At 37.9% G+C, this 13,904-nt stretch overlaps 2 protein-coding genes across 2 annotated transcripts; one reads left to right on the top strand and one right to left on the bottom strand.

Annotated features, from left to right (window-relative positions):
• Positions 1–2,429, bottom strand: LOC146737886 (3'-5' exoribonuclease 1-like). Its single transcript, XM_085504725.1, has 5 exons — positions 2,256–2,429; positions 1,926–2,154; positions 1,386–1,469; positions 1,160–1,269; positions 1–826 (listed from the first exon to the last, which is right to left on the bottom strand). Exons 1-5 carry the CDS (start codon positions 2,387–2,389, stop codon positions 169–171), a joined length of 1,215 nt encoding a protein of 404 aa, XP_085360851.1. The 5' UTR covers positions 2,390–2,429; the 3' UTR covers positions 1–168.
• A 6,293-nt stretch (positions 2,430–8,722) lies between these two features.
• LOC146737885 (uncharacterized) lies at positions 8,723–13,240 on the top strand. The gene has a single exon (XM_085504594.1). It carries the CDS (start codon positions 8,723–8,725, stop codon positions 13,238–13,240), a length of 4,518 nt encoding a protein of 1,505 aa, XP_085360720.1.
• Positions 13,241–13,904: the final 664 nt, after the last annotated feature.

Genomic DNA, 13,904 nt, shown 5'->3' with positions numbered 1-13,904 from the left:
TAACATTGTGAACCAAAAATATAATAAAACTATTATTCAGGGCTTGACATTCGGGTAATCCTATATCCTGGGACAAGTAAAATTGAATAGTATTAAACTCACTTTTCTTTAACATATAGGCAACATACAGTTTGGACAAAAAAGTTTAAAAGTTAACAAGAAGTCCTGTTATTTTTTTTTATTTTTATTTTTAGTCACAATTTGCCATGGGCCATCTCCAACATCACTAGCCTTCTCCATTACATGATCCTTAACACTGGCCTTCTGTTCTTTGTTTCTGATGGAATCATTTGAATCATTGATATTCTTTGCTTGTGATAACTGGGCTGCCTGTTTTGAATCCTTTGGCTGCTGCGAATGTGTAGTCTTCCTTCTAGCAGATTTTTCAGATAGTGTTCTGTTGCCAGCAGATTTGTCCACATGGGACACATGCTCTGCTTTTTTTTCAACTGTGATGGACTGAATTTTTTCAGTGATATCATCAACCTGTTCCACATCATCTTGTGAATCTATCTCACTCATTCCATCAGAATCGCCGTAAGTCTGCTTCGGCAGTGTGAATACTTCATTTGTCTTTATTTGACAGCCGTCTTCCAGTAATTTTACCATTATTCGTGCAATGTTCCTACAATCTGCAATACCACTGTGTTGACGTCCTTCAAAAGTCATTCCAAGATGATCCAACATAAGGGTGAGTTTAAGTCTTCGGGTGTGGTAGTAATTGCTGAATAGTTTTCGGATATTAATCCAGCGACGTGCATACTCCGGGAAAGAAATTTGACTCAAAACACATTGTACATTGAGGAAACATATAATATCCCATGGCCTATGAAAAAAAAAACAATAACCTCACTATAAATAAACAAGCAAAGCTCATTAGGCACTACCAGTACATATCAATTCATTTGCCCATAATATTCACAGATGCACTCTAACTTCATAAATTGTGTCACAAAAATTGTGATGACAGTTTAATTATTATTTAAAAAGTGTACTTTCTAGTCTCTACCTGTTGAAAGGTTAAGGAAAGCTACAAAGAGACAATCTTGGATCACGCCATGTGACCATGCATTGGCCAGTCGTATCACAGAATCCATGAATGGGGCAGTATCATAAACATTAGACTGATTAGCAATTCAATTTAAGGCAATTTACTTACCCATCAGTTACAATTGCAAAACTGTACTCTGATCCAAGTTTATTCTCTTCAAGCCAGTTTTCGAATTGGTCAAGCACATCTGAAAATAAAGGAGCACCATCCACCTGGGCCTAGTATGTTATAATAGGACAAATACAGTTACTTACAAAACAACAGTACATGTATGATATTCCTGTTTTAGAAATTATGTAGCTAAAAAACATACCATAACAAACTTTGTTCTTACCTGTGTGATCCCAGTTAGTTCTGTACAGAAATCTGATAGTTTGGGGTGTAATACTGGCCGACAGAAGGTACGAAACTCCTTTTCCTGAAAAGATACACCAAAAAACATGTATATATTTTATTTTTGGCAATGCTTACACTCAGGCAACCAGTCGGTCGCTTAATCTTTCCAATGACAACTCAATGAGTTATCCCAGGACATCAACAAAATGATAAATGTGTGAACAGAAAATATAAAAGCTAAACAAATGGAAATTGCACATTATGCAAATATATTATTTTTTGATTGATTAATCTGATTATTCTAGCAATAGATATAGTCAGATCAACATCACTGGTTAGAAACCTGTGCCGCTGAGTTTGCACACAAATGATAAAAGTTGTTTAGCACTGGTATTTTCAGAGATTAATTTTTAAATCTTCATTTTTTTTTTTTGTTTAATCAACTTGTAAGCCAGCCTATGTACTGTATTGTACTGCAGGATTTGATGAGGATTCATCAGGATATTTCAACCATTATGCACATCCAACAAAATCTTACCATTTTCAGCGTTTTACTATTTATCAACACCACTGGGAACTCAATAATTTCATGAACATAGTCTGTAGGATTTTCTTTCTCACATGTGGCTTCATAATCTATCACTACTAGGTAATCAAACGGACATTTTACAGGATTGATTATGTCATCTGATTCCAAACCAGCTTTGATTAACTTCTGCTTCCGCATATGTGACTTCAGTCGTTTCTTCAATACATCTGTGGTACCTCTGAAACAATTAGCATGTCAGTTACTGGATTCTTCCATTGTAAAAGTTATGTGAATTAAAAAACTATATCAAATTAAAAATACTGGCATTATGACACTCACTCTTTATCTAGTTCTAACTCTTCAAGTTTGGCAACCAGCTGCAACTTATTCCATTTATTGATTTCACCATTTTTTAGTGATATTTCTTTATATACAGGGTTACTGTAGTCTTTCTTCTGGGATGAATCCGCCATCTGTAGCACTGACGGTATCTTGTAACAGTCATTGGCTTTGTTTACCTGCAGTTCCAAAATAGATGAGATTAAAATAATAGGAACTGATGTCCAGGAAATGTGCTACAACAAAAATCATGGACAGCAACCATTAAAATATTTAAAATCCTAAAGTTCATCTTATGTTATCTCCATCAGTAATCAAATTTAAAAGTTCAAGAGTTATACTGACTGAAAGACGACATTCTGCACCATTAATTACAAATCCTGTCTGACATTGCTGTGTGAATATTGCTTTGAGTGTGTGCTAAATACAACTAACCTAGGAAGAACATAATATTTGAAGTTATCTCTGATAAAATTCAAAAGGCAGGGACCAAATGGTTATACAGAAAACAACAAGAGTCTGGTGTGCATCACAGACTAATATTTCACTTCATGTCAAATATTGATTTTGTAATATAGTCCATAGTCGATTATGAAACTGAGAATTCTGTGTGCAATTTGATGACTTTGCAATTCCTTGAGATGCTGGAAACGTATTCCCAACCAAATCCACACAACTGATTGGTAATAATTTTCTGATGCAGATATCTTGCGAATATTGTAGCTGTTGTATATTATGTGACATGCTTTTAGGCTACAAACATCATTTTACAGGCAATACAACTTCAAGGACGGTTAACACAATTCCTGGTCCCAGACAAATCGGATATTCAACAGGTGTGGTTGCATGATCATCATATTTTTTATTTGTTTGTGGAGGTCTGCTGGACTCGCCATAATTTTTGTTGAAATGAAATATGCACTATTTAGACGGTTGTGATTGTGGCAATTTACTAAAGAATGACACAGACATAGGCAGGAACAGAAGTCAGTGACTTTCATCAACCCTTTGTCAAGGTCAAACAAGACTCACAGTAATTACTGTAGTGTTAATGTGAGACCTACGAAAGTTCACATTGTCTCGTAATCATTTTTGTTCACTTCATGTATAGGGAAGAGTGTGTTAACTCCATGTTGGATTTTGAAAGGAGTTGTGGGATAGAAAATTGAACTGTAGAGGGCGTTTGGGAGGAAACTCACATCTTTTCTATAGAGCCCTATGTTAAAACAAAGACATTAGAAAATCTTTTTCTAATTCTAAGTCAGATAACATAAGGTTATCGTATTTCCTTATTTCTTCCATTCAAACAACTTTATGAAAATTGGCAGCAATATAGTAGAAATCTAAACACAGTCAGTCAGTATTACAGCGGTTCTGAGAATTATTCATTCCGTCAGTCAGCAAGACGGCTTGCAACTTTGCAAAATATTTGGTTTTTGCTTTGAGGGTGCTGTTTGACTGATAGTATGCTGTATGGGATACGATTCACTATTTTATGGGGATTGTCAACATGATTATTTGCTAATCTAGTTTACGTATTCAATAACTATTCTTCATTTTTTGAGTATCTACATTGTATGCTGATCAAGAATGTTAAAATAAATCAATATAACCTGTTCATGTATTCTAAAGAACGTGTACCATATTTGCTCTATTAGAAGCGCATCTCCAATAGAAGCGCATATAAGCTGTTTTTGTTGTTTATTTTGGTTGTAATAGAAGCACACCCACCAGGACGTCAGTATCCGATGTTTTGTTTGCATGGTTTTCAGAGTGGCATTTATAATCATGTGTTTACTTGCAAATGTTCTACTTCACACATCTACCGTAATAATCCTTCTATCAAATCGACCCCTCTATTAGTTGGACCACCTAATTTTGTCTGCAAAAATATATTTTTGTTTTTCCTCTTTTAGTTCGGCCACTCACAGGAAATGGGGCCTTCAAATTGCTATCATCCCAGCAAATGTTTCACGCAATGAATAGCAATAAAACAAGTTTACTATGTTTGTCTTCCTGTGCATTCTGTCACTTCACCCCTCTTTTACACACAAAGAAACAATTAAATCTTCCAGACATGGCGTTGACTATGTGAGCTTTGATAAACCCAAGTGCGTCTTTGTGGGGTCAAACTGATGTCATATGCTAATCACTATCACTGTTGCGTGCAGCGTGATTTATGATTACCGGCAAATTAGACAAAAACAAAATTAACATAAATGAACTAGTAACCACAATTTTCCTACCACTGGGCCTATAGTAAATTTGATAGCGGCACACTAACATCCTATAAAACAATCATATAATCATAGTAAGTGTAACCAAATTTAGAATTTCAGCACATAAATTACCAATTGAAAAATTAAGATACCAAAAAATACCCTCAGAGCAAAGATTTTGCACATTGTGTTCTGATCAGTCTGTTGGTGATGAAATGCATGCTCTTTTTGACTGCAAACTGGATGAAATTGTAAAGGCACGTAGCTACTTTTGGAATACTCTATCATTATACAATGATAATATTTTAAAATTACCAAATAAAGATATGTTTGTGCATATTATGGGAATAAAAGACAGTTTCATTGCCAATAGTCTAGGAAAGTTTATTAACATAATTTTACAAAGTAATACCTAATAGTTGTTAGTGTTATCTGTTTTAACATTTTATTGTATTTTTAATATCTGTATTTCTTGTTATTGTGTTGTTGTTGTTTTGTTTTTTTCTTTGTGTATGATTATTGACCATGGTTAATGTGTTTCCAATTCATTAATTTGAGTCAAATAAAATATACTATACTCTACTATACTATACTATACTATACTTGTCAAGGTACTCAACATAATTCGTCATCCAGAAAAACTTGACACTGTGTGGCGTGACATTCTTAGTTTAACACCGGACGTTGCGCCTAATTTCAAAGGTTGCTACACCTCTCCTATCACAAAACACGAGGGAGATCTACAGTGGCGCATTATTCATGGTGCCTACACTACAGCGGGCTTTCTTGTTGGTGCCAATCTCGCCACTTCAGAAAATTGTCCACTTTGTGGCGAGTTGGATTCTTTGCCGCATATTTTCCTGGAATGTCCGGTGATTGATGCCCTCTGTGGTAGTATCAAGCATTTGTCTACAAATCTTCTCAAGCCTGGTATCTCAGTTCCACATTGGTGGTTTGTTATTCTTCCTCCTCATCATTCGAGTAAATTTCTCTCTCGTCAGTGTGAAAGCATCTTCTTGTATATTATATCAACTGCCAAAATAGCAATTCATATCTCTCGTCGGAATAAGCGAGAGAAAAACCTGCTTGTGAATCCATTTGAAATATTCAAGAATCGAATTGTTGCCCGGATAAAGTCGGAGTACCAGTATTTCAAAATGATAAAACAACTGGAAAGGTTTGAACAAGTCTGGGCTACTAATGATACACTTTGTTCAGTAGAAAATGGAGTATTACAAATCCATGTCTGATTGCGTTTTCATATTTTGTTTTTTCTGGTTTCATTCACATGGTCATTTTGTTTCGTGTTTTCTTTATACGTTTCGGTTTTCCTTAGCATTTGGCAGGGGGGATCGTAACTTCTTGTAGTGAGAACCAGTGTGACTGGCCTGCCAACGGGATGCTAAGGTTTTTATAGTAAAAGTTATCAGTCACTTCCGTTAATGTAATTTAGTTTTATTATCCGTAAATCAAATAATCATACTATACTATACTATACTATACTATACTATACTATACTATACTATACTATACTATACTATACTATACTATACTATACTATAACGTAATCAATCATTCAGTTTGTCTTCCTAAAAGCATTTATTGTTTACTGCAAATATGCTAATGAGGAGATAAGTGAACTGAGACACTGTTGCATGCAGCATGATTTATGATTGCCATCAAATTAGACAAAAACAAAATTAACATAAATGAACTAGTAACCACAATTTTCCTACCACTGGGCCTATAGTAAATTTGATAGCAGCACACTAACATCCTATAAAACAATCATATAACGTAATCAATCATTCAGTTTGTCTGCCTAAAAGCATTTATTGTTTACTGCAAATATGCTAATGAGGAGATAAGTGAACTGAGACAGTGCATCTTTGGAAGTCAAACTTGTGTTGTCTGCAAGGAAACATTGGATCAACATTGACCTGTGATGGCTGTAAAACAATCATGTAATCAATTATTCAGCTTGCATTTAGATTTTCCTTTAATTTTTTCTGTATTACAAGCCAATATTACTGTGAAGTATTCACCAATGTCCGTCAATGTCTTGCCATGTTTTTTGACTGCTTTATCTAGTCACGGTGGTGATTAGACATGACGTTTTATATAAATTGAAGTTGGTAAATCATTTTCAGGGTCATCCCACTCTAAAATATGCTAAGCAGTTCAAAAGAAAATAGTATGAGAAAAAGATTGAGCGAGTGTACAAATTATTGCAAATTACAACTAACATGATCGAACTAAATACATTATTTACATAACTTGACAAGCTCTGTGGGTGGTGTATTTAGCGCTTCCGCTGTGTTTGTTGCGTTCTCTTCTTGAAGTGGTAGTTTCTTTTTTATTCTCAATCCTGCAGTTCAGTTACTAGAATTTATACCCTTATAATTCGACCACTCAAAATATACCTCTGATAGTTTAACCACTCAAAGAAATAATTTCTGTTTTTCTTCTTATAAATCGGCCACTCCCAAAAATAATTATTTGTTCATGATTGAATTGATAGAAGAATTACGGTAGTACATAACAATAACGATTATACAAAATAATGTTGATACATTTTGAAACAAAATTGACGAGCGGTGCCTTTTTTGGTTCGGGTCAAGAACTTTCATCAGTAAACATGTTGTAAATAACCAAGTAATTTGTCAGCTGTCAGCGCGTAGCTGTCTTTCTAACAACCTTATATCTTCGTTGAACGTGAATGTTTTTCTAGTCGAGTATTGTACTAAGGTAGAAGCCTAGTCATAATTTTTGAAAAAATTGATCATATATCATGTCACGAATGTCAAACATTAAATCATGTTTATGTTGTATGTCGTGATGGTGGCGTTTTGTGTTTGTCTTACGGCGATAGATAGGCAATGTTGTTTTTGGCGATAGATAATTGTTAAATATAGAGTGGCAAGATGTTTCTTTTAGTCAGCACTAGGGAAGCGGACTTTGATAGAACCCGATCTGAACGTTCATGTGATCAAATGTGGATGTCCGATCTTGTAGGTACCACAGTAAGCCATTGAATAATATTGCATCATGGGAGTTTGTGATCTATTCTGGAGGACGTCGGTTCGCCGTTGTTGGCAGTATACCATTTTTTACGTGTCTACTAATCACGCGTTTGCAAGTAACGTTAGAACAATACACTGTGTATTGTCATACAAATTAATGTATTGTGATCTACGGAATGTGCATCATAAAGATAATTCTATTGGCCAATTCCGGCCTACTGCAGTTAACGAGTGGGGAAACTCGCCAGTGAATGACATTCCCGATTTTGGTTCTGAACTGGATGTGCCTTCTAATTTATGTTACTGGCTACGGAGGTGTACTGCGGTGCAAGGGAATCCACCCGGACCACTCTCCTTCTACAAGTTACGAATATTGGACAGATAAACTCTGTAATTGATTGGTATCGTGCTCGACTGAGTGTGCAGCGTGTATTCTACGACTACAGTGCTTCTGACTGCGTTTTGTAATTACCGTCGTCGCCACCGTTAGCAGAGACTCGCTGGAAAATACACCGTTATCACGCAAAGACCCGTTTTCATCTAGTTTGAAGAAACTGTATGTAGGTAGGGCTGTGTCCGATCGCCAGTATATTATTTGCGTCCGTTGTTTGTTATGTATGTTTGTCTCTTAGTTTTATGCATGCATGCAAGATTCTATGTTAGACAATTATTTACATTATCGATTTAGGCATTTCCTCGTAATAGTATAACGTAATCCACTACCCTTTTCCCGTGTGGAAATATTACAATATTATTACTGAATTATATTTCTAGTGTTATATTTTTTGTGTAACAAAACAACGTGTACCCCACTACCCCTTGTAACGGGTCAGGCATTTCCTGCCCATCTTTTAGGTGTGTGGAATAAAGTACGTTGTTTAAACCTTACTCGTGTAGCGTGTACTTGTTGTTTATGTCGCATATAAATTATATAACTGTCCTAAGTTTCGAATTATTAAAGGACCCAGTTCACAGGGGTGTTATGGGTGTCATTTGTTTGGGACAATTTGAAACCTTAGCTCAACCCAACTAGCACCCTGTGACATTTTGGTGGCAGCGGTGGGATTCATAGGTTTATAAATCAATTGGTTAAATTTATGAATTCATTGAGTACATTTATAAAGCCATTAATTATATCGAAACAAATCTATCAGTTGTTGTTGGATTGAGTGCGACATATCAACAATTCCTTGCTACAATTAATCGACTAGATTAAATTTATAACATGGATATTGATGTGGGAAAGTTAAAGCAAACTGGGGAAGAATTGGGTTATGAGGGGCCTGCCCTAACAAAATTTATTCAGGAAGAGAGAAGTAGATTAATCATTGAATTTAAAGAGAATCAACAACATGCTAGGGAGGCAAGAAAGGCAGAGAGGGAAGAGGCAAAGGCACAAAGAGAGGAGGCAAAGGCACAAAGAGAGGCAGAGGAACGGTCTGAAAAAAGAAAGTTTGAAGAAAAAGAGAGGGAAAGGCAATTTGAATTAGAAAGAATAAAAACAGAAATAACCGTGAGAGCAGAGGGAACTGGTGGCCAATCCCAGGATTCATATATGATGGGTGCTAAACTTCCTAAACTGTCAGAATTTAAGGAGGGCGAGGATATGGATGCGTTTTTGGTTCGATTCGAGGTATTTGCTAAAAGTCAACACTGGTCAGAAGATGTATGGGGCGTAGGTTTAGGTGCACTTTTGACTGGTAAAGCGCTTGCAGTGTATGTTAGTCTTCCTGTAGAAGATTTAGCAGACTATAAAGCAGTCAAGGATGCCTTGTTAAAACTATACGATTTGAATGAGGAGGGATTTAGATACAAATTTAGGCAAGCAACACCTGGGAACATGGAAACGGCGGCTCAGTTTATGGTAAGGTTAGGAAATTATTTGGCAAGATGGGTGGAATTATCGGGCCGTGACAAAACGTATGAAAACATTTTGGATTTGGTGACAAGAGAACAGTTCATAAACACATGTAGTCCCGATTTGGCTTTATTCCTTCATGAGCGGAAGCCAAAGAATTGTCATGAAATGGCTGAATTAGCCGATCGTTATAGGGAAGCTCGTCTGTTTAGAAACCACAGAACCCCTCGTAATGTTAATGTCAACACTGATGCTTCTTTTGATCCTGGCCAGAAACAAACTGGTAAAGGTAAGCAGAATCATAGTAAAAATGGTTCACGGCGAAAAGAGACCCGGACATGTTTTAAATGCCATAAGGTAGGTCATATTGCACCAGATTGTCGTAGTCGTGCAATGAAGTCAGCAGCTGTTGAGGTTGAAGGTGAGAGCAAGCAGATCTCAGCAACCTGCGTGGTCACTCATGCAGATGGTAATAAGTGTTGTAGGCCCAAAGCAGGTAAGTTAACTCTGAAATGTGGCCATGATTTACCATTGTTTAGTTTGTCTAGTGTTAATGCCAAGTCACAAACTACAAGTTCGAAAATGCCTGTGGTAGAGGGTACCATTGGTAAGTATAAAATTAAGGTGTTAAGAGATTCTGGGTGTAGTGGTGTGGTCGTTAGAACCAGCTTAGTAGAATCTAATCAGTTTACAGGAGAGGTTCGAACCTGTTTGTTAATGGACGGTTCGTATCGCAGTGCTCCTGTGGCAAAGTTGTATGTCAACACGCCTTATTTTAAAGGATGGGTTGAAGCTCTGTGCATGAAGCAGCCAATCTATGATTTGGTTATTGGAAATATAGAAGGCGCAAGAGAGCCGGGTGACCCAGATCATGATTGGCCACATGTAGAAATAGGTCTGAAAGTTGACCGAGAGAGTAATGATACAAGAGATCATGAAATGGTCCAAGCTGTACAAACTAGAGCACAGATAAAGGCTCAGAGTAAGCCTGTCCGTCCTCTTATAGTAAAAGAGTTTAAGGAAACTGATGGGGTTGAGTCACACCCTGTTACTGTTGAGGTGCTCAGGGAAGCGCAGCGAACAGATTCAAGTTTAGTTCAAGTTCGTAAGTGGGTGGAGTCGGGCGAAGAGAAAATTTCAGGGAGAGGCAACAAGTCCAAATTTGTGGTGAGCAAAGGTCTCATCTACAGGTTGTATCAATCACCTAAGTTAGGTCAGGGAAGTCGTGTTAAACAACTTGTAGTGCCTACAAAATTTCGCAACGAAGTAATGAGATTGGGGCATGATTGTTTATTATCTGGTCATCTTGGGACCCAGAAAACAGTTGACAAGATCTTAACACAATTCTATTGGCCTGCAATGCATGGCGACATCCAAAGATATTGTCAGTCTTGTGATGTATGCCAGCGTACGTTTCCTAAAGGGAAGGTTGGTAAAGTACCCTTGGGGATAACGCCTCTTATAGACGTACCTTTCAAACGGGTTGCGATTGATTTGGTCGGGCCTATTGATCCCGTAACAGATAAGGGTAATAGATATATTTTGACGTTTATGGATTACGCCACAAGATATCCCGAGGCGGTGCCTTTGAAACGAATCACAACAGAGGTTGTCTCTGAAGCTTTAGTTGGAATTTACAGTCGGTTGGGTGTACCTGAACAGATATTGACTGATCTTGGAACCCAATTTGTGGGTGACCTGATGAAGGAGGTAAGTCATCTTTTGTCAATTAGGCGGATTACTACCACTCCTTACCATCCAGCGTGCAATGGACTTGTGGAAAGGTTCAATGGAACTTTGAAAACAATGCTCCGTAAAATGTGTGATGAAAGACCAAAGGACTGGGATCGGTATGTAGATCCATTATTATTTGCCTATAGGGAAGCACGAAATGAGAGCCTTGGCTTTTCACCATTCGAACTCTTGTATGGAAGAACGGTCAGAGGTCCCATGTCAATTCTGAGAGAATTGTGGACAGGTGAGTCTACTTCTGGAGAGGTGAAGTCAACCTACCAGTATGTGTTGGATCTGCGTGACAGATTAGAAGAAACGTGTAAACTCGCTAGAATGGAGTTATCTAAAGCCCAGTCACGATACAAATTTCATTATGACAAAAAGGCCAAACAGCGTCAATTTGAGGTAGGTGATCATGTTCTACTACTGCTCCCTACAGCACACGACAAGTTAAGAATGCAGTGGCAAGGGCCTTACATTGTGAAGGAGAGAGTGGGTCAGATGGACTATCGGATTGAAAGGAAAGGTAAGATTAAGCTTTATCATGCTAACCTGTTAAAAAAATACGAGTTGAGATCGGAAGAGCCTGTGAATAAACATATGGGCGTATTGGAGTGTGTTGGTGTTGGATTAATCGATGGTCACGAGTTGGACGATTCGTGGGCAGACGATCCAAGTCGAGAGACTGCCGACTTAGTAGAAACCATCACTATTGCAGGTAAGGAAAGCATTAAAGATGTGCACATCTGGGAAGGGTTAGACGACGAACAAGCGAAGGTAGTTAGCATGCTACTTGTGAAATTTGCTGACACTTTGTCGGATATTCCTGGTAAATGTAGAGTAGGGCAACATAATATTCATTTGACCTCCGATGTGCCAATCAGATCACGTCCATATCCCCTGCCATATGCCTTGGAGAAGACAGTAAGGGATGAAATCCAAACTATGTTGAAAATGGGGGTCATTGAACAATCAAACTCCCCATATTGCTCCCCAATCGTACTCATTAAGAAAAAGGATGACGCAATTAGGTTCTGTATCGATTTTCGGAAGTTGAACAAGATTACCATTTTCGATGCAGAACCAATGCCAAATCCCGAGGAAATGTTTGCCCAATTGGCTAAAGGCAAGTATTTTACCAAATTAGACCTAGCAAAGGGGTTCTGGCAAATACCACTGGCACCAAAGGCCAAGGAAAAGACCGCATTCCAGACTCCTTTGGGCCTTTTCCAATTTATTTACATGCCCTTTGGACTTGTAAATAGTCCGTCCTCGTTTAGTCGCATTATGCGTGTGGTTCTCAAGGGCTTAGATGGAAAGGTGGTGAACATGGTTGATGATATCTTGATTTATACAGAAACTTGGGTAGAGCACATGACTATTTTTGCAGAGGTTCTAACTCGTTTAAAAAACGCAGGGTTGACGGCAAAGCCAAGTAAATGTTTCATAGGATATAATAGCTTAGAGTTTGTAGGTCATCAGGTGGGTCATGGGCTGTTACGAATGATACCTGAAAAGGTTGAAGCACTCTTGCAGGCAAAACGCCCATGTACAATAAAACAAGTCCGATCATTTCTGGGTATGGCTGGGTATTACCAAAAATTCGTACCTAATTTTTCCACTATAGCAGCCCCCCTGAGTGATCTAACAAGAAAGGGACAGCCTAAAAAGGTGAATTGGGGTGAGCCACAGCAAAAATCTTTTGATGATTTGAAGGAAATGTTGAGTAGACAACCTGTGCTGAGTTTACCAAATTTTGCGGAACCATTCATAATACGCACAGACGCGTCTAACTGCGGACTAGGAGCAGTTTTATTGCAAAATAAAGGTGACCATGCATTTCCTATTGCCTATGCAAGTAGAAAATTATTGGATAGGGAAACCTCTTATTCAGTCATTGAAAAGGAATGCCTTGCACTTGTGTGGGGAATACATAAATTTCAGAGATACTTGCATGGACGGGAATTTGTGATTGAAACAGATCACCAACCGTTAATATATTTGAACCGTGCCAAAGTTTTGAATGGCAGATTAATGCGCTGGGCTCTTTCCCTACAACCTTATAATTATAGAATAGTAGCTATAAAAGGGTCTCATAATATTGGTGCTGATTATTTAAGTCGCAGCACTGGTGCAGAGACCGATAACTAATGATATAATGATTGACAATCCTGACTTCTTAGATGAAGACTACGTTTCATCTTAAAGGGGGAGTTGTGTCACGAATGTCAAACATTAAATCATGTTTATGTTGTATGTCGTGATGGTGGCGTTTTGTGTTTGTCTTACGGCGATAGATAGGCAATGTTGTTTTTGGCGATAGATAATTGTTAAATATAGAGTGGCAAGATGTTTCTTTTAGTCAGCACTAGGGAAGCGGACTTTGATAGAACCCGATCTGAACGTTCATGTGATCAAATGTGGATGTCCGATCTTGTAGGTACCACAGTAAGCCATTGAATAATATTGCATCATGGGAGTTTGTGATCTATTCTGGAGGACGTCGGTTCGCCGTTGTTGGCAGTATACCATTTTTTACGTGTCTACTAATCACGCGTTTGCAAGTAACGTTAGAACAATACACTGTGTATTGTCATACAAATTAATGTATTGTGATCTACGGAATGTGCATCATAAAGATAATTCTATTGGCCAATTCCGGCCTACTGCAGTTAACGAGTGGGGAAACTCGCCAGTGAATGACATTCCCGATTTTGGTTCTGAACTGGATGTGCCTTCTAATTTATGTTACTGGCTACGGAGGTGTACTGCGGTGCAAGGGAATCCACCCGGACCACTCTCCTTCTACAAGTTA

This window comes from Saccoglossus kowalevskii, chromosome 10, assembly GCF_978046115.1.
Source record: "Saccoglossus kowalevskii chromosome 10, keSacKowa6.1, whole genome shotgun sequence".
In the NCBI taxonomy this organism is placed as follows: domain Eukaryota; kingdom Metazoa; phylum Hemichordata; class Enteropneusta; family Harrimaniidae; genus Saccoglossus; species Saccoglossus kowalevskii.
Note: the sequence above shows the minus strand (reverse complement) of the source record. Positions and strands in the feature narration are given on the sequence as shown.

Bases quoted from the DNA above. Each gene is read 5' to 3' on its own strand.
- LOC146737885 (XM_085504594.1), top strand. From the start codon at position 8,723: ATGGATATTGATGTGGGAAAGTTAAAGCAAACTGGGGAAGAATTGGGT.
- LOC146737886 (XM_085504725.1), bottom strand. From the start codon at position 2,389: ATGGCGGATTCATCCCAGAAGAAAGACTACAGTAACCCTGTATATAAA. The intron at 1,270-1,385 runs GTAAGAACAAAG...ATAACATACTAG, and splicing joins AACTAACTGGGATCACACAG to GCCCAGGTGGATGGTGCTCC. The intron at 827-1,159 runs GTAAGTAAATTG...TTTTTTTCATAG, and splicing joins TTTGCAATTGTAACTGATGG to GCCATGGGATATTATATGTT.